Below are 19274 nucleotides of genomic sequence, written 5' to 3'. Positions count from 1 at the left end.
TTTTTCCTTCTTTTTTTTTGACCCCCCCCCCCCCCTTCTTACTCCCCAAGCAGATGTTGCTCACCTTTTCCCCTCAAAACTCTAAACTTACCTAGGTCTTGGGCAGAGGTCCATTGTTCAAATTGCTTTGTTGGCCTCTTTAACTGATGTCTGTGCATGAACATATATTTGATAAAATGTTTTAATAAATACCTTGCTTAGATTTCTTATTTTAACCTGACAAATGGGCACACATGATGTATGTGTGTACCCATTTGTTAGATTATAATAAGAAATCTAAGCGGGGTATTTATTAAAACAATTTATCAATGCCTTATATGTCCATAAGTAAGCAATGTACAACATATTTTTCTATGCAAATGTGTTAGATTTAGGGCCCATTTACACCATTGCAGTAAAGTGCGGTACAATGCATTGCACCATGCTATGTGCTGCGGTAATGGGTGGAGGAGTCATTTTTCACACATTAGGAGCCCATTCAAAATGAATGGACTGCAGAAATGCAGCATGACACGAAGCATTCTGCGACAAATGTGTTATCACAGACAAAGCCTTGTGTGAGCAGACCCTTACTGCCAATTTAACAATTGCATACTGACACTGCTGTATTTAGACTGGACATCTAGGCATTAATGACCTCTGGTCGCAAATGGTTAACCCCCGTTTTCTATAATTCAAAAAAATAAACATGAAATAATTTAAGCCTGTTGCTTCTCTTTGTGGCAAGCATGTCATGACTTGTTCATTTGTAGATGAATAACCACATAGAGTGAACATTTTGCCTGGATAAATATAAACTCACACACCCTATTTGATAGCGGTCCGATGTGCAGTGCCTAAGCAGAAGACAATAAAATACAGCTGTATGTGAAGAAGCTTCATATTTCAATGAGCAGTGCTGTCAATACAACAGAATCTCTGAACAGTGACATACAATAGCTTCCCAGCCATTGCAGTAAATCGAAGTTCTAAACCCTTGGTTCTCAACTGGTGGGTAGTGACCCAAAAGTGGGTCACGACCCCGTGTTCAGTGGGTCACCGCATGCCTTCCACTTTTCTAGGTGAGAGGCTCCTCAGCCCCTAGTGCAGTACTGTCAGTTCTCGCGCCAAGCAGCCATTCAAAATATGCTGCTCGGTGCCGAATGTCAGCTTGAGGTGGGGTGGGATGGGGCTATGGCTGCATGTTAGCTCCATCCATACGTGCATTGCTTACAGCTCTCTCACGTGTCTTGTAGAGGTGCCTGGACTGGAGTGACGCCACATTCTGGCTCCCGACACCTGTACTGGGCGCACAGGGGAGCTGTACCAGCAACGCACATATGGATGGAGCTCTGTCATAGCACAGCAGCCCACACTGGACCCCAGGCTGAGATTCACTCCAGTCCTTCTAAGTTAGGGAGACTGGGTGGATCTTAAAAAAAACAAAAAACATTTTGGAGTGTGTATGTGTGTGAGAATGTGGTTGTGTGTGTGTGTCTGTCAGTGTTTTTGATAGCCTGTTAACACTAGTACAGTGCGTTAATCACACAGTTCCATGCCATTAACGCACTGTACCACGCAAAATCGCACCTACCACAAATTCTGGTGTTCCGTTGTCACAAAAACGCACCTTCCGCCTGCACCGGAATGCGCTGTACCACAATGCTGTGCTTTTCAGTGAGGTGCAACTTGGGTCATGACTTAATGACCAAGGACAAATGTGGGTCCTGAGGTTACATAGGTTGAGAACCACTGTTCTAAACAATACCAGAATTGCCTAGTTATAATATGGATACTTCTTTGTAGCAGATGGCTTTTTTTGCTTCCCCTACCTTCTATAAGTGAACTGGGAGGTGGAATGTCAAACTTGTTGCTGGTGGTTTGGCAGCATGGTCACTAGCTACCTGTTTCTGGGAGAGAAGTGTTACAGGTTGCTGGGGAACAGCGCAGATTGGAAAATTATATAATATTTCTAGACACATGGCAAATCCAAGGTAACACTCATTTTCTTAGAGTTGTTCTTTATTTCACCCGTGTAAAGATAGGAAAAGCTAGAAATCATGACCTTCTCTAGTTGGCTCAAGTAGAACAAAGAACACAAATTAGTGTGTGAGTGCTCTTTGCAATTAGGTTAATGGTGATTCAAATTCTTTATTTTTCATTGTTCCACAGGGATTGCTGCCACGAACTGCTGGGACATGTTCCTATGTTGGCCGATAAAACATTTGCTCAGTTTTCGCAGGTTTGTTTTCTATCTGCATGTTACAGCATATATTATATATACTGCCTGGCCAAAAAAAAAAAGTCACACACTCTAATATTTTGTTGGACCATTATGCTGTCAGAAATCCAGTGAGCTGGTTACGTCCTGTTTCAGCTGAGAACATAGAACACTTGCTGCACTGAAACCCCAAGCAGTGTTGTCAACCTTTCTTTGTTAAGTGATCAATAAGACCAGAGAATACAAAACATCTTATATATATATATAATATTTTTCAAATATTTTGAAAATTAAATCTTCTAGTCAACCGTTTATGTGAATCACAAGGTGATAATCTAAAAAAACTCCAAATGACTAATAAAGTAGCAAACGTCCTGTGTCAGTGTATACAACACATAATTTGAAACAAAGTGTTCATAAATTCATTAAAAGCAGGCAGTGTTGTCTTAGTTTTTCTTTGTGCGTCACTCTGCTCACTCTTGTAATTTTTTGCGTATTTTTTGCTGAAGTGCTCATAAAAAACTGTGCTCTGTTAAATAAGCCTCTCACCTCCGTGTTCAGACCCTTGGGTCTCAAAGCGCTTCTTATAGGGTAAAACTCCTTCCTCACACTGTTTGTAGCTGTGATCTTCCTTCCTTCAGATGAGAACAATCCTGATCTTAATGGTTTTCTCCTCTACCAACAGCCCCAAAAAAATCTCTCAAAGACAGAAGTGGAAATCATAGCGCACACCCGTATGCATGAAATGATTTTATTTAAAAAAAATACACTCACATAAAATGAATAATATCGCGTATCAGAACCTCATTCCTGGATGTTAGATCTGTCCTCCTCTTTTCCTCCAGGCGTTCTGATGTCACTGACTCAGCTTCTACGCGTTACGTCTAATTGACTTCATCAGGAAGCTACTTTATTAGTCATTTGGAGTTTTTTTAGATTAACACCATGTGATTCACACAAACAGTTGACTAGAAGGTTTAATTTTGAAAATATTAGATATTATTTGTTTACTTGTTGGGGGATAGGGCCGCTTCACATATTTGAATGTTATATAACACATGTTGTTTAATGGGAGAATGTAAATTGTAAAGGGTAAGTAGTACCTATAAAGCCCAACTCCAGCCATTTCTTTTTCTTAGTTATGGATGGACTTGAGAGGTACAAATACGTCTATCACATTTTTATTGTTGTCAGTGACACTGTTAGCGAGATCTCACCTCCATTTATCTCCTCCTTTTGGGGAGATTTCACCTCTCTTCCTGTTCCTGTGACAGGGCAAGAAATGAGTGAAGCAATTGTCATGGGAACAGTTAGACAACTCCTAAGATGGAAGACAATACAACATTTCCTATTTACTGAAAAAAATGTTTTAGTTTTTTTCCAAACAGAAGATATTTCCCTTCACTTTCTGTTTCAGCAAGAAGTAAGGGGAGATCTCTTCAATTGGGTCACACACCTCAGTAGAAGCGTGACAGGTGTTCTTTTTGTTACCCACTCTGTCCAAAAAAAGTTTTGGCTGAAACTGGACTTTAATGTATTATCCTGCCCCCTTCCCTAGCCCCAGCTACAACTTGCTCAATATACTTAATTATCTTAAACATTAACAGGATCACGATTACACTGCCCAACCTGTTCCGAGCCAGTACAGGCCTATGGCACACGAAATGGTCCTTTGAAGTCACTGCAGAAGTTTTTCTCTGTGGTGTTTCTGACACATGAAGAAGGAACTCTGGGGGTGGCAAGAATTGAAGTGTATAGTCACCAGTTGCTGGAGTAGTGCCAAGGATTTGTTTACTGATTTTCCTTTTCAGAGAAAATGTTGGTAGAAATCCATAGGATTGCTACAAACCACCTCAGTGTTCTGCAAAGGACATTCAACTTTGGTTTAGAGCTTAGATTACTTTTTGTAAGTTGATATGCTATTTTAGGGCAACACAGTACTTGCTGATAATGTTAATTACCCATTTTGATTCCTTTGCTCTTAAAGGTTTAGGATCAGCACACCCATGACTGATAAAGCTTTTGAAAGATGCCAGACAGTTAACCCACATAACTTATTTTTTTATGTCTTGCAGAGACTCCAGTTGTGAGATCTCTGCCCTTGTGCTTCAGTTGCCATGCCTGCACACCTACGAGAACTATTACAAGAGGGTCTCACTCTCAATATTTTACTTCCAATTAATTTCTATTTTTTATATTATGAAGAATGAAAAGAACGAATGGAAGCAGCCCAAGGTAGACAGGAGAACCCAAAAGCTCCAAAGTGTGCAGAAACCAAGGCAGAGTCTATGACAGGGAAATGCCACTACTGGTGTTTGTAAAGGATATAAGAACCAAGTAGATGATTCAGCTTACCAATTCCCTCCATCTATTCCTGGGTGACCTAAACCTTTAAAGCAGGGGTAACCAAACTCCGGCCCAGCTGTGGTAAAACTACTAATTCTATGAGGCATTGCAAGATTCCCGAAGCCACAGGCATGACACCCAGAGACAGATGCATCATGGGATTTGTAGTTTCAGCACAGCTGGAGGGCCGAAGTTTGGCTACCCCTGCTTTAAAGTGTCATTTTTGCCCATTAGTAAAAATTCAGAGTTTTTATTGTTGATTTTGAGGACCGATTGTGTCTATCTGTTTTCTTATGATGTTTTATGCAGGATATTGGCATAGCATCACTGGGAGCCACAGATGAAGAAATAGAGAAACTGGCAACAGTAAGAGCTGTTTAATGTGTTTGTATATATAAGAAATATGCACTGTGTATGTTGTACCCAATGGAGCACCAACATTTTCTACAAAACGTTTTACAGAGAGCACAGAATTATACACGTTAGTTCCATTCTACCAGTCCATATGGATGATCCTGGACCCTACATTCTCATCTTTTTATCACTATACATACCTAAAAGCAGGTTGCAAAGGATATTAAATTAACTCACTTCACCAAAAAAGAAAAGTATACAGAAAATGAAATGACTTATAAATAATGTATTGTAGCAAAGGTTCCATAACTGCCTCTTCACAACTATGCTTCCATCCCTGTGTCAGGTATCAGCAGCATAAAGATATGGAAGCTTATTGTACCATTCTGAAGTCAACATATGGTGAATAACTGCTAAGTAATGCTGTCACCAAACCTAAATACTATTTTGTCATTTTGTTCATCTTTAAAGAGGATGATCAGCCAGAAACAAGAGTCACAGTTCTTAAACACAGTGGAGAACCATGGTTTGTAAGTCCAAAGGATAGTAGTATTAGGAAGCAAAGAGCTGTTTTTATGGATATATTATAACTTGAAGGGGCAGTCCTAGATGCTACAAATTATATACAGCATTGTTTAATGATATATAACTTAGTGAAAGAAACAATGGGGTTAATTTTGGGTAAGTTGTAGTAATATGTACTCTCATTTTAGGTTCAGTTCCTATTGACACTAAAGTTGGTCCTTCCTGGTAGTTATTTTGTTGTCATCTGGCTTGAAACTACATTGGCTGTGATGGATGGTATAATAAATTTAGAAGTTAGCACAGCCCCATTAACATGATCTTTGTAGCTTCTATGCATGTTGTACACATATACAGAGCCCGGCTCTATGCTTTATATGTTCAAAGTTCTATTGCGAACTGTCGGATCCGTACAATGTTTAAAGTGATACTAAACTCTGAAGTTAAATCTTAAAAATGCATTCATGAACCCTATTAACAAAAATTGAGCTTATTTGGACATCTCTCGGATGTATCATCAAATCATCCTGAATTGGTGCTGACACTGTCTTCCCTTTTGGAGGGTGGCTACTTTTGTTCCCCATGGTCCCTGTGTGTGCTGTAAAGTAGCCAAAGCTCTGAGTTTGCTCCGGTGATGGATTATAATTTCAACATAAATTGGTAAACTAAACATGAGATTGTAGTCCATCACAGGAGTGAGTTTAGAGCGGTGACTACTTTACAACACACACAGGGACCATGGGGAACAAAAGTAGCCACCCTCCACAAGGAAGAACAGTGTCAGCACCAATTCAGAGATGATTTAATGATCTACAGCCAAGTGACACCCAAATAAGATACATTTTTGTTAATAGTTAAGGTACTTGAAAGCATTTTTAAGATTTAACTTGTGAGTTTAGTGTGACTTTAACTTCCAGCTGCCTGTCCGGATTCAAGTTGGGAAGGGGTATTTAAGAGAATTCTGATTCATGTCTCATAGAGAACAAGGTCATCACATGGGCTGATTTGGAGTAATAATTGCACCTATGTATTCTTTTTGAACATTAGATAAACACAATGATCATTGCCAGATATCATCTTTCCAAGCTCTTCATTGTAATACTTCAAAATGTTGTTTGGAAACAGTAATGTATAGGGTTGTGTTCATGGGCATCAAACTCAGAAGCTAGCCAAAGGAAATATGATTTTACATATTTCTGAGTTGCATTGATTTTCCATTGAGTTGCTTCATGTCTTTTTTTTTTTAATGGTTGCTTTTGAAGAAAAGTAGCTCGGGGTATACAAAAGCCTATGTACATGAACCTTTACAAAAGGTACTACCAAAAATGTATAGTGTTTGATTTTCTGATATAGTCATATACCTTTTCTTTCAGCTATATTGGTTCACAGTAGAGTTTGGTCTGTGTAAGCAGGATGGTGAAATGAAAGCATATGGTGCTGGTCTGCTGTCATCGTATGGTGAATTACTGGTAAGTTATGCTTAGTCATCTGCTACACCAGAAATTAGATTCAAAGTATATATCTCTCTGTGCTGTAAACCAGCTGATCTGAATGCACAGTTGGCCACTGGAGCATACATTCATGATTTTCATAGCCACCCTCTATCATTAAATGAGGAATAAACTCCTTGGCTTTTTGTGACAGAAATATAGATATTTAGCCCTTTAGCTGCCAGCACCATTTTGGTATTTTTTCTACGCATGTTAAAACACACATTTTAAAACTAAAGAGTATGAAAAACCCTCAGAATTATTTTTTTTCTGAAAGCAGAGACCCTGGAGAATAAAATGGTGTCAGTTGCAATTTTTTTTTGTTAGACGATATTTATGCAACGGTTTATCAAACCCAACTTGTTAGTAAGAAATGCAGTCAAAATAATTTTGGCACACACAAACACAAAATGAAACAGTAAAGCTCCGCCTTCCTATAAGAGAAAGTATTTAATATTTACTGTTTTATTTGAAACAACTGGTTTATCTATTTAAGGCCTTATTTACAGTGCGTTAACTCGGGCCGTACACGTCCGTGCCGCGTGCACGCCCATATCGGTCCATTCCCGCGAAGGACAGGTACTGTGTGCGATTGCACGCAGCAGCCTGTTCTTCCATATGGGAGGATGCTACCATACGCTGTCATACACACACCCCAACTGCACTTCCTTTCGGACACAAACAGAATCCATCCATGCTTAGTGCTGTTTGTCTTACACTACGAACATATATACAGGAGGGGAGAGCACTCTGATGGCCTCATCATTGTGCTGCTACTCCTTCATTGTGCTAGATTAGGCTGTAAAAATGACATACTCTCACTGAACAAACACCAGGCAAACATCTAAATACATGGATCGAATACATACATATGACCTTTTTTTACCTGCCAATTTGTATTTCTGTCCATCCAGTCCTGAATTTTACACAGGCATATCCCACAACACAGCCTGTTTAGCAGAGGAGAGGACCTGATCTTTCCCTGCTGCAGTTTCACTTTCCACAACAGGTCCTCTCCATACTCTCCCCACTCTCATCATGTGACGGTACAGTACAATGAGAAGCAGCACACTGATGAGCGCATCTCTCTGTTACTCTGCTCTCCCCTCTTATCAGCATGCCCTTTAACCTGATCGGCTCATTGTACTGTTTCTCCCTCCTCCTCACTGAGCTTTAGTGTACAAACTGTGCAGTAGATCAAATGCAGGCACTTACACTGCTGCATTAAAAATGACATTCAATGATGTATTAGTAATTACAGAGCTGCATTCATTTGTGACTTTTTTTATCTGCCCGGAGTTTAGCTTTAACAAGCTGTAAATGAGCTTTTAAACAAACCTCACTGACCTCTGTCGCTGCATATACTGTGAAGTAGTTCATCCTTAAATTTCACAACAGAAGTTCTTAAGCCATTCAAGTTGTTCTTGCAGCAGCTCAACTCCCCTCCCAGAGCCCCTGCTCTGCGGTTTCATTAGAGATTAGAAGGTTGCTAGGAGGGGACAACAGGGGGAGCTGAGCTGCTGACAGAACAATACAATCTCACTGCTGCTACTATTAAATGTAGGGGATTAATCACTCCACAGTACCTGCAGCTACAGAAGTCAGTGAATGCTTGCATTAAAGTTTACTGCTTGTTAATAATATGTAAATAGTAGAATGTTAGTAGCCTGCCAACAACAGCTACACCAGCGTATGGCACAGCGTAGAAGAGCAGAACCCTCTGCTCAGGATTCAGCAGTATACCTACATCTAAGGGAAAAAGGTCACTCCTTTGAAGACAGTCAAGTATGAATCCTAGACAGGGAGGAGGACTGGTTTAAAAGAGGTGTGAAAGAGGCCGTGTATGCAAAAATGGAGAAGCCAAGCTTACATAGAGGTGGTCGGGTGAGACATCTATTGTCTGCCACAGACAATACTGTTTTAACACCTCTCTCTGGGCAGGTTAATGACACCTCCTAAACTCCACTTATGCAAATGAAATCAACACCTGGTTGTGATTAACAGATTATGTGGATTGGAGCAACACTCACCATATTTATTCCCAGAGAATTTCCGTACAAGTCATTCTGAATTGAAAAAGCTGGTTGGATGACCAGTAAAATGTCTTTAAGAAAAACACAGCAAGTCCAGTTGCCTTGACTTATTTTTTACAGATATACCATGACCTGGTTGAATAAGAACCTACACAGACAGCCTGCCAATGATTCACTCTAGTGTAGTGTGCAGTGACTTCCAGTAACTAGCTGTGCATTCTGGCAGGTGTAACTAGATCATAAGACTGGCTGAAGAGAATTACAAATAATTTGGCAACTAAACCATCCAGATATATCATTATTTCCACAGTGTATTAAGACTTCCACTTTAACCTATTTTAATTTGACCTGCGGCTGTAGCTTTTTATAGTATGTGTAAAAAAACATAACCTGTCACTTTGCTTTCCCAGCATTCTTTGTCAGATGAGCCAGAAGTGAGACCTTTTGACCCAGATGATGCAGCCCTGCAGCCATACCAGGACCAGAATTACCAGTCAGTCTATTTTGTCTCAGAAAGCTTTGCTGATGCCAAGGAGAAGCTGAGGTAAGAAGAAGCAGAGTGTCAGAATATCATCCTAAATATTTCAGGACAGTGGGCTCCTGCATATGCTCATGCACCATTCAGCATCAAGAAGGTTCTCCTTTCAATTACATGCTTGGGAGATGCCTTCAAGTTGTATGTGTTTTTACAGAACAGTACAATTCTCTTGGACAGTGCCCACAACGCTGTATTCTGGAAGATATAATAAAAAATGTTTTACTTTTACATCCATATGTTCCTTAAATAAAACATCAGCAAACCTATAATATGATTAATTCAAAAAAAATATTTAACACAATTATTTAACAGAGTTTTAAAGCAGATCAATGAAGAGATTTTTCTTATTGAAGCCATCAAACCAAAAGTATAAATCTAGAATCGAATGGAAAAAAAATATTTCACAGAAAAGAGACAGAAATATTGCAGTCAATGCACAGTATTTAAGCACTTTTAGTAGGCTGTACTTTCACAGGAAGACATCAGGGAGCTTATATTGAAAAACAAAATCAATATTAGAGTGTAATATTTTCATAAAAAAAGAACAGAAACATTTAACAGACTCCATGCATAGTATTTAGGACCTGCAGTTTACCAGGGACTGACAATGCATCTTTTAATTAAGAAACCAAATTTAGATGTGATATAGTTGATATAAGATATAATATTGTACCAATTCCAGTCACAGTACTTTAGGGCTTTTACTAGGTTGCTGTTTTATAGGGAGACTTCAAGTTTTAATTAAAAAAACAAAATTAGAGTGTATTATTTCACAGAGAAAAACAAATATTGTACTGACTCTCGGCACACCATGTGGCCAATTTATAACGCATTTGCATAACATTATAGCAGTGTGAATGACATTCGCAGTGCATTACTGCAACAAGATGGAGCTGCGGAGCATAAAAATCAGCTCCTAGGTATATATATTTTACTAGACCATGGTTTGACCATGAAACACCAGGCAGCTTGATGAAGAAATCCAAATTAGAGTTTATCATTTCACAGAAAATTTCAAAGAAGAGAAAATTTGAATTGACTGCACAGTATTTAAGCACTTTTACTAGGACATAATTTTACAGGGAGACACCAGCCATCTTTTAATTCAGAAATCAACATTAGAGTTTAATTATTTCACATACAAAATACAGAAATATTGTACTGACTCCATGCACCGTATTTAGGCACTTTTACTCTGATGCAGTTTGACAGGGAGAGAGCAGCCAAGTTTTATTTTAATCAAATAAAAATTACAGTGTATTATCTTACAAGAAAAAGCAAAAAAGAAAAACTGTACAGGCTCGAAGCACAATATGTAAGCAGCTTTAGTAGTCCATGTTTTTAAAGGAAGAGACCAGGCATTAGAGTGTACTGTGCAAGCTATGGCCAGTCATCCAGCCTGGACTCGCAATAGTCCATGGTGTCCACTCCTCAATTAGAAGAGTAAATCACATTGTATATGTCCATTTTTTAATTTGTAAATGCAGAACTTACCCCCTACAGGATGAACATGAAGATCCTCTGCCTTTCCCTTTAGGTCTGCCAAATATTACAAAAATAGGGGGTTGGAGGATTTGGTTCACTGAACAATAGGGTGATTTGGGGAACTAAACTGTTTGTGGTGATGTGCTGTAATTTACAGTAATGTAGTTTAATACAGCACAGTCAAAACAGGGGGTGGTACACAGTATGTAGACCACCATACTGTAATTTACTGTAATGTGGCACTATGCAGCACCGGGTATAGCACTTTTCCATATAAATGTATAGTATAGCAGCAAGTACCTCTCCCTGTAATCACTGTGTGATCTTTTCATACGGGGGTGGTATAGAGTATTTAGCACACCATATTGCAATCCACTGTAATGTGACACTATACCACAAAAGGTATAGCGCTTCTCTACAAAACTGTATAGTACAGCAGCAACTATCTTTCCCTGCAAAGACTGTGTGACCTCTCCCTATCCACACCAAGTCTCCAACACACACTGTGTATGTAACTGACTGTAAATATAGCATCATTCAGCAGCAGTACTATATAGCAGTAGTATAGCAGCAAATACTGTATCTCTCCGTCCAAACACTCTGTAATATCGCCTTATCTACTCCATGTCTTCAAAACACACTAACAAATGTTTGCATTAGTTAACTAGTATCCTAAACTGTGAACAACGTAGTTCTGGGTTGAACTTATGTTTGACTTAAACCTGAAGATCATCCCTAGCAAACACTATTGAGTAAAAGTGGACCTGGATTAAAAAAATTAAGATTTGCTATCTTATAACAAACTTTTAGAAGCATTAACTGTGCCTTAGCAGTACCCTGAAATATGTTCCCTTTGTCTTAAATTCCTCCTCAAGAAAAAGCTGTGCACTTCTTGTGCCTAGATGCACCTGTGTCTTTAGTCTAATAGCTGTATATCTGCAGGAAGGGGCCTGACTGACTCTTGCTTGTCTGACAAGATTTGGAGTGAGCTGTACTGTAGTGATGTCATTTCTGTGCTGCTCACTGTTCTTTTTGCTGGAGAGAAAGCTGTTCTTAAGCTCATGTAGTGCAAAAATCTTCCTGCTCCTTCACTGAATCTGTGTTTTCTTAACTTCTGTCATAATGCATAAATAACTTCTGTCAGTCATTGGGGGGTAAGGCATCTCTGATATGATGAATCAAATCCCTGCTCCTCCACTAAAATGGCCATCTCTGTCTGCTTTTTATGGACACAACTTCTACATACTTACTGGTTGATATGTGTAACTGCACTTTGCTGAATAGTCTAGCTCAGGGGTCAGCAACCTTTTACACACCGAGTGCCATTTTTGCAACCATCAAACAACCGAGTGCCATTGAACAATAGTGCACCATAGTATTAGTAAATTTCAGTTTTTGCACTCATAGTTGTACTGCTAATAATACGTTAAACTCACTAGTTATTTGAATGTGTTTAACTTGCCATTAGCAGCACAACTGTGAGTGAAAAAATGTAATAACTATTGCACACACAAAATATATTTACATGTACTAAAAAAGGAAACTGGACTTGCAGTTTTAGTGTGATCCATGTTTCAGTATTACCTTAAAACTCCAGACCAGCCCTAAACACTGCACTTTCATAAAAAAAAACAGTTTTTTTACATGATGCCCTGCAGACCTCAGACCTGCACCAACGCACAGCAGACCTCAGACCATGATAGGGATGCACCGATATATCAGCCGCCGAAACATATCGGCCGAAAATGGCAGTTTTGGCTAAATGCAGAAAGTGCCATTTTGCTGCCGATACATCGGCGCATCCCTCCCCCCCCGCCGGGCGCTGCTCTGTGTCCCAGCGGGGAGGAGAGAAAGTGACAGACCTCAGACCACCACCAATGCCCTGCAGACCTTAAACCAGCACCAATATATAGCAAAACTCAGACCAGCACCAATGCCCTGCACACCTCAGATCAGCACCAATACATGGCAGACCTCAGACCAGCACCAACGCACGACAGACCTCAGGCCAGCACCAACGCACGGCAGACCTCAGACCAGCACCAGCGCACAGCAGAGTTCAGACCAGCACCAACGCACAGCAGAGCTAAGACCAGCACCAATTCCCTGCAGAGCTCAGATCAGCACCAATAAATGGCAGAATTCAGACCAGCACCAACGCACAGCAGACCTCATACCAACACAAACGCAGGCAGTCCTCAGACCAGCAACAACGCACAGCAGACCTCAGACCAGCACCAACGCACACACTTTAGCTTGCATCAGCCCCAAACAATGTATGATTAATAATAGGGATGCACCGATATATCGGCCGCCGAAACATATCGGCCGAAAATGGCAGTTTTAGCTAAATGCAGAAAGTGCCATTTTGCTGCCGATACATCGGTGCATAACTCCGCCTCGGACACCCGCACGGATGTGCAGCTCGGGTGAGCGCATGATAGCATATGGACGCATTTTCCCATAGTGAAGGACAGTCTGCTGCGTACAATCACACGCAGCACCTGTCCCTCCCGGGAGCGGCCTGATGCGGCTCAGTGGTGATCATTTACTTTTATTGCTTGTATATCTTGATTGTTTTAAGTGCAGTATTTGTTCCTGTTCTTAATTAAATGCATTATTTCTCTTGCAATAGGAATTATGCATCCCGCATAAAGAGGCCTTTTGCTGTGCGATATGATCCATATACTTTGAGCTTTGAGGTCCTGGACACACCCAGCCGAATTCAGAGTTCCCTGGAAGAGCTTAGAGATGAACTGCAGACCCTCACCAACGCACTTAATATACTTTCCTAACATACCATACCCACCATGACCTTCGACATATGATTCCTCTTCGCCGTGCATGCTTTTCAATTTCCAACACTCTAAGTATTCTTTCCTGCTGTCTATCCACCAGTGTGTGCAGGAATCCTCAAGTTTTCATTACCTATGCTACTCAATACATAAAATATGCCACATATTTTAAAGAAACTAAAAAACATCAAGCTGTAAATCTGTGATTTCTGATAAATGAATGGTTTAAACATTTACTTGGTATAAAGATTAGAAAAGATTAGAAACATGCAAAATGATTGTGGAAAAGGATCGTCATATGTCAGCCGTCTTATCGCTTGCATCATACAGGATTCTGTATTTACTGTGGATTTCTGAGATTTTTAAAAATTAAAAAATATTTATATTTAGATAGATTTAAAAATAAATGTGATACTGGATGACTAATATAAGGTAATTTCACGCTAATGACATATACTGTGTATCTTGTTACATAGATGTTACATATAGGGACAGCGATAATGAGTAAATAAAGAGACCCACTGTAACCACAATCCAGTGTACAGAGATCAGATCAATCAAATATACTTTTTGATTGGCTGCTATGGATTTCTGTAATGTAAACGTTGCTTCTTTCTTTGAAGTAAACATAACTGCACACCTCAAAGTACAGAACATAGCGGTGCCTGCACATATTTTCAGATTCTTGAAGAACCCCCCTCCTGCCAAAGAACATTTTATTTCAATTTTTACCTACTCTGAAATTGTACTCAGGCATACTCCTTCTGATCCTTGTGACTGGCCTGTTAGACCTCTTCACCTACATTTTGGATCTATAGAGAGATGCACTGAAGAAGGAGGAGGTAGGTCCAACTAGTCTTCAGCAGCTGAAGTTGCAATTAGCATAACAGAATGATAAATGTTTTAAGGCTCCTCAGGTGCTATGCAAGTTATCTGAAAGTACTTGCAGGAAATTCTAAGGGTCTGCTTTACAGGTCTGCAGACATTTTCGATGGTGATACTTCGGTTTCTGGTGGACATTGATGGGTGGAATTGCCCACTGAAGCAGTAAGATCCCTGGTCTTGTTTTTGCTCCCCCTTCCCACTCACATTGAGTCTTCCTGGTACATCTGTCATCATGTACAATAAAAACCCTTGAGGTATTCTGTTGTGCTCTTCTAACTCAAACATACAGTATATCTATACAAGTATCTACCTGTTTCACATATGTGACAATGATGTACACTGTATGGTAAAAATGATGTGGACACCCCTTCAAATAATTAGGTTCAAGTGTTGTAGGTAAAGGGTACAGTGAATGCTACAGCTTACAAAGAGACTTTAAATAATTGTGTAATTTCACCCTTGTGGCAACAGTTTGGAGAAGACCTTTTTTTGTTCCAGGCCTTGTGAACAAATCAGGCTCATAGACACATGGTTTGATGTGTTTGGAAGAACTCAATTGACCTGCGCAGAGCCCTAATCTCAACTCCTTTGAACACCAATTTTAAGCCAGGACTTCTAGTCCTACATCTTTACCTTACCTTGCAAATGCTCTTATGGCTAAATGGGCACAAATTCCCACAGACACACTTGAGGAAAGCTGTTCCAGAAAAGTAGAGGCCATTATAGCTGCAAAGGAAGGGGGGGCAACCCTATAATAATACCCATGGTTTGTGAATTCAATGTTCAACAGGCTCATATAGGTGTAATAGTTAGGTGTCCACAAACCTTTGGCACATAGTGTACTTAAAATTAATGTCAGGGCAAAACATAAAAACATATTCAGTACATCTCTGCAATACATGCACATTTCTCTGTTTTATTTCTCTACATACCCAGAAAGTACAGAACAATACCTGTTGATCTGACAGAAGTGCAGTTAGCTCCTAATTTCCTGTTGCGAGCTTGTAGTTTTGTAGTCCAACATAAGAACTAGGAGGGCTAATTAGACTCCTTGAGAAAACAGAGGCATAGAGACAGGACAGCTCTGAATTATGGACATGGATGATCAACAGGTACTTTTTTCTTCATCAAACACATATAACAAAAAAAAACATTATGGTATATTTAACAAGCCAGAAGGGAGCAAATAGGAAAACTTAATTGTTTGGCTTTATCTCCCTTTACATTTACATAGATTTCAGGACAGGGCATAGCTAAGCTATTTAAATAGAAACACTGTTGTACATATACATTATCAATATCAATATAACTTTAGAAGAATGGTTGTAGAAATGTTAGAAAATGCACATGGTGTCTGAAATGTCTGAATTACAATTCTTATATAATTTCCAGACATGCAGTTGTCTTGGATTATACCAAAAACGGGAGTTTAGGGATGAAAAATAAGAAGTTCAATGAATATATGTGTAGCGCTCATCCCCAAAGCGGCCTCGGGATGAACTGGGCCCTCCCAGTCAATCTAGTGTTCACAGTTCCATTGCTGCTCTCAAAGCACTTACCAACCCACCACCAGCAGCAACCGATAAACTGACTTCCAAGCTGGTGGTCTTTTGCTTGCTGATATATTTATTAAACAACTTCAGGAGAGAGTTAGGGCACAGGACACCCATGATGTGTCAGACTGCAAAATGGGGGAACATAGTACCAGCACTTTCACAGATAGGGAGCCTTTAAGCCAGCAATACCCTATATTTTCTCATTTTCTCATTTTCCTTGCACATGATTGGTAATTCTTTGTAAAGTGAACATGCTCTGTTAATTTAGTAAATGAAACATTACGGCAAAAAGTATGTGAACCCCCCCTCACCAAACGACAAGTTCAGGTTTTTCCATTGAAGGCTCCTCCTAATGTCACAGCATACAAATGTCATAAAATAAGTGAAAATAATTGGACACTTTTCTGAATAATAAGAATTCTTATGCTGATGTGTTTGCTTTGTGATTTGAGCCTAATCGGGATAAACATCCTTATTTTCACCAGCAGTATAAAGATCTTTATTTTCAAAAAACAACAGTTACAGTCAAGGTCATATAGTGTCTAGAACATAACTAGAATCACCCATGCAACAGATGACATTCACCTATATATGTAAAATATAATGCATTGAAATGCCCATAGACTACATGTCACATAAATAAATGATGTAAAAAGCAGGAAAAAAAATGTTTCCCAGAAGCACAAGATGCCCCATACACCGGCGCCAAACAACCAGCTATGCTGGTTCCAATCACCAGTGACCAGCAGACTCACATGGCTCTAATCCCCAGTGAGAGTGGGATAACTGATTTGTCTGTGGTCCCCAGCTCCACAGAGAGCGAAGAGGCTCCACAGGCTCAAGCTTTTGCCTCTACCATACAGAGGAAGCCATCATATCTACTGGTCATTAGGCTTGGGCTCAATCCATCAGCTGCAAAAACCACCAGTCTTCTGCCATCATCTGAATGCAGCAGTGACAAATCAGCCAAACTTCCCTCACTGGCTTCAGTCACCAGCTCTACCAACAGCAAAGAGCCACTGGCCCAGGCCAACAGCTCTATGAAGAATGAGACATCATCCCTGTTGGCATCTCATCTTAGAGCCATATACCTCGGGCTTACCCCTCCAGCTGCAGAAAGCAATATTCTAGTGCCATCAGCTCAATGCAGCGGTGGTAGATCAAACAATCTTCCTGGACCAGCTTCAATCTGCTTTGGCAAATAGGACCCTGAACCATCATATGCAATAGGCATTAGTAACAAGCCTTTTGCACTGACTATGGAAATCATCACCTTCCATGGGATACTTGGTCAGGGTGCCTTCAGGAAAATGGTCTTGGGTTCCCATCCCACCATTAACAAGAAGCTGGCAGTGAAGGTCATTAAAAAGGAACGTTTATTAAGGGGTGATCCCTTCAGTGGTCTCAAAGAACATTTCATACTGAAGGCAGCTAAACACAACCCTTGTATTACACATCTGTACGGAGCATTCTGGTGGAGGTAAGAATCTTAATCTTCCTATTTATTTGTCACTTTGCTGTACTGCACTCCACTACTGATCTAGACCCCCTAAAAAAAGTTATGCAGATGAAGACTTTTTTGGGTAGTCGACACCTAAGCAAGGCTAATCATCCCCCTTACCCCACCCCAAGATCACAGTGCTTGAGCCTGCTAATTCTTCCTTCAGGCACTGACTGAGAGACAGAAGGGAGCTTCACTTGTGTCCCCACAGTAGGTTTTTCTGAGGGCTCTGGGGCACTGCACTGTCTGTAGGTGTGGGTGCCTTTGTCTGTCCCCACAGTAGGTTTTTCTGAGGGCTCTGGGGCACTGCTCTGTCTGTAGGTGTGGGTGCCTTTGTCTGTCCCCACAGTAGGTTTTTCTGAGGGCTCTGGGGCACTGCACTGTCTGTAGGTGTGGGTGCCTTTGTCTGTCCTCACAGTAGGTTTTTCCTGAGGGTTCTGGGGCAATGCTCTGTCTGTAGGTGTGGGTGCCTTTGTCTGTCCCCACAGTAGGTTTTTCTGAGGGTTCTGGGGCACTGCAATGTCTGTAGGTGTTGGTGCCTTTCTCTATTCCTCCATAAAGGGAAGTCTTGCATGTCTATAATCTTCTTTTCACATAGACTCATCTGTCATCTGTCAAGAAAGTATCACAAGCCTGTATAGGATTTCCACATAAAATCAAAAGCTGCTATTCTTAGTACATTAAGACAGCAGACTGAAGAAAATCTAGGAAAGGAACTATGATTTTAATAAAAAATATTGTATATCCCTGCTGAATGAGACAGTTGGCAATGTCTCCTTTCCTTGTCTGTCTGCTTCCTGTAGACTGGGATTTTAAACTGCAGACCTCAGACCCAGGGGATTTCTCTAATTAAAGGACCGCAGTAAATGATGTAAGGTGATGTTCTCTAAATGAACAATTTTGTCTGTCAAAAAATCCTGGCCTGTATGTTTCCTTTGTGAATGATTTCAGACAGGCATCATGGATATAGCATAGTCTTCGGCTATTCCTGTGCATGATTACAGTAAGAGTTTATACAAGGGCGAAGACTGCCATTGCATATTGGTGAGTTTGATGTGTTTGTAAGAATGAAGGGGAGAGTGTGATGCAATATTAAATATTATTATACAGTACAAATTACTATATTAGCATATTGTTGCATGAGTTGTATTAGTTTTTCTATGAGTGTGGCTATGGTAGTCACAAGGGAACGACTGGGGACATTTGGCTATGGAGGCAAACACAACCAACTGGTCTTTCCATGGCCTGTGGGCTATAGAAAGTACACCAGACAAAGTTTGCCAGGGTGCCATAGATTAGTGGAAATGGTAAAAGGTGGGCAAGGATTGAACCTGGTATATTGTACCACACCTCTTCACATCTATATGCTAAAAAAACAGAATTGTAAGGGAAGAGTCAGTAAGGAATAAGGAAATACTTTATAAGCTCAACATGGTTATTGGTCACTGCTGCTCTGTGAAAGTGATATGGGCTCACCTAAAATACTATATAAAATACCATACCATCAGCCCCAAAAATCCTTATCATTTAGCTTCTTTCAACAGATGAGCACAACACATTTCATAGCTT

General features: G+C 40.2%; 1 protein-coding gene across 1 annotated transcript in view; it reads left to right on the top strand.

Annotated features, from left to right (window-relative positions):
• TH (tyrosine hydroxylase) overlaps positions 1-13937 on the top strand; it is a 39850-nt gene extending 25913 nt beyond the window's left edge. Inside the window, exons 9-13 of the mRNA XM_018562660.1 lie at positions 2152-2221; positions 4856-4912; positions 6796-6891; positions 9356-9489; positions 13604-13937. Coding sequence (XP_018418162.1) covers positions 2152-2221; positions 4856-4912; positions 6796-6891; positions 9356-9489; positions 13604-13763 — 517 coding nt within the window. The 3' untranslated portion in view covers positions 13764-13937. The remainder of the gene's footprint in view (positions 1-2151; positions 2222-4855; positions 4913-6795; positions 6892-9355; positions 9490-13603) is intronic.
• The last annotated feature ends 5337 nt before the right edge of the window (positions 13938-19274 follow it).

Source organism: Nanorana parkeri, unplaced genomic scaffold, assembly GCF_000935625.1.
Source record: "Nanorana parkeri isolate BGI_ZX_2015 unplaced genomic scaffold, ASM93562v1 scaffold589, whole genome shotgun sequence".
NCBI classification, from domain to species: Eukaryota; Metazoa; Chordata; class Amphibia; order Anura; family Dicroglossidae; genus Nanorana; species Nanorana parkeri.
Note: the sequence above shows the minus strand (reverse complement) of the source record. Positions and strands in the feature narration are given on the sequence as shown.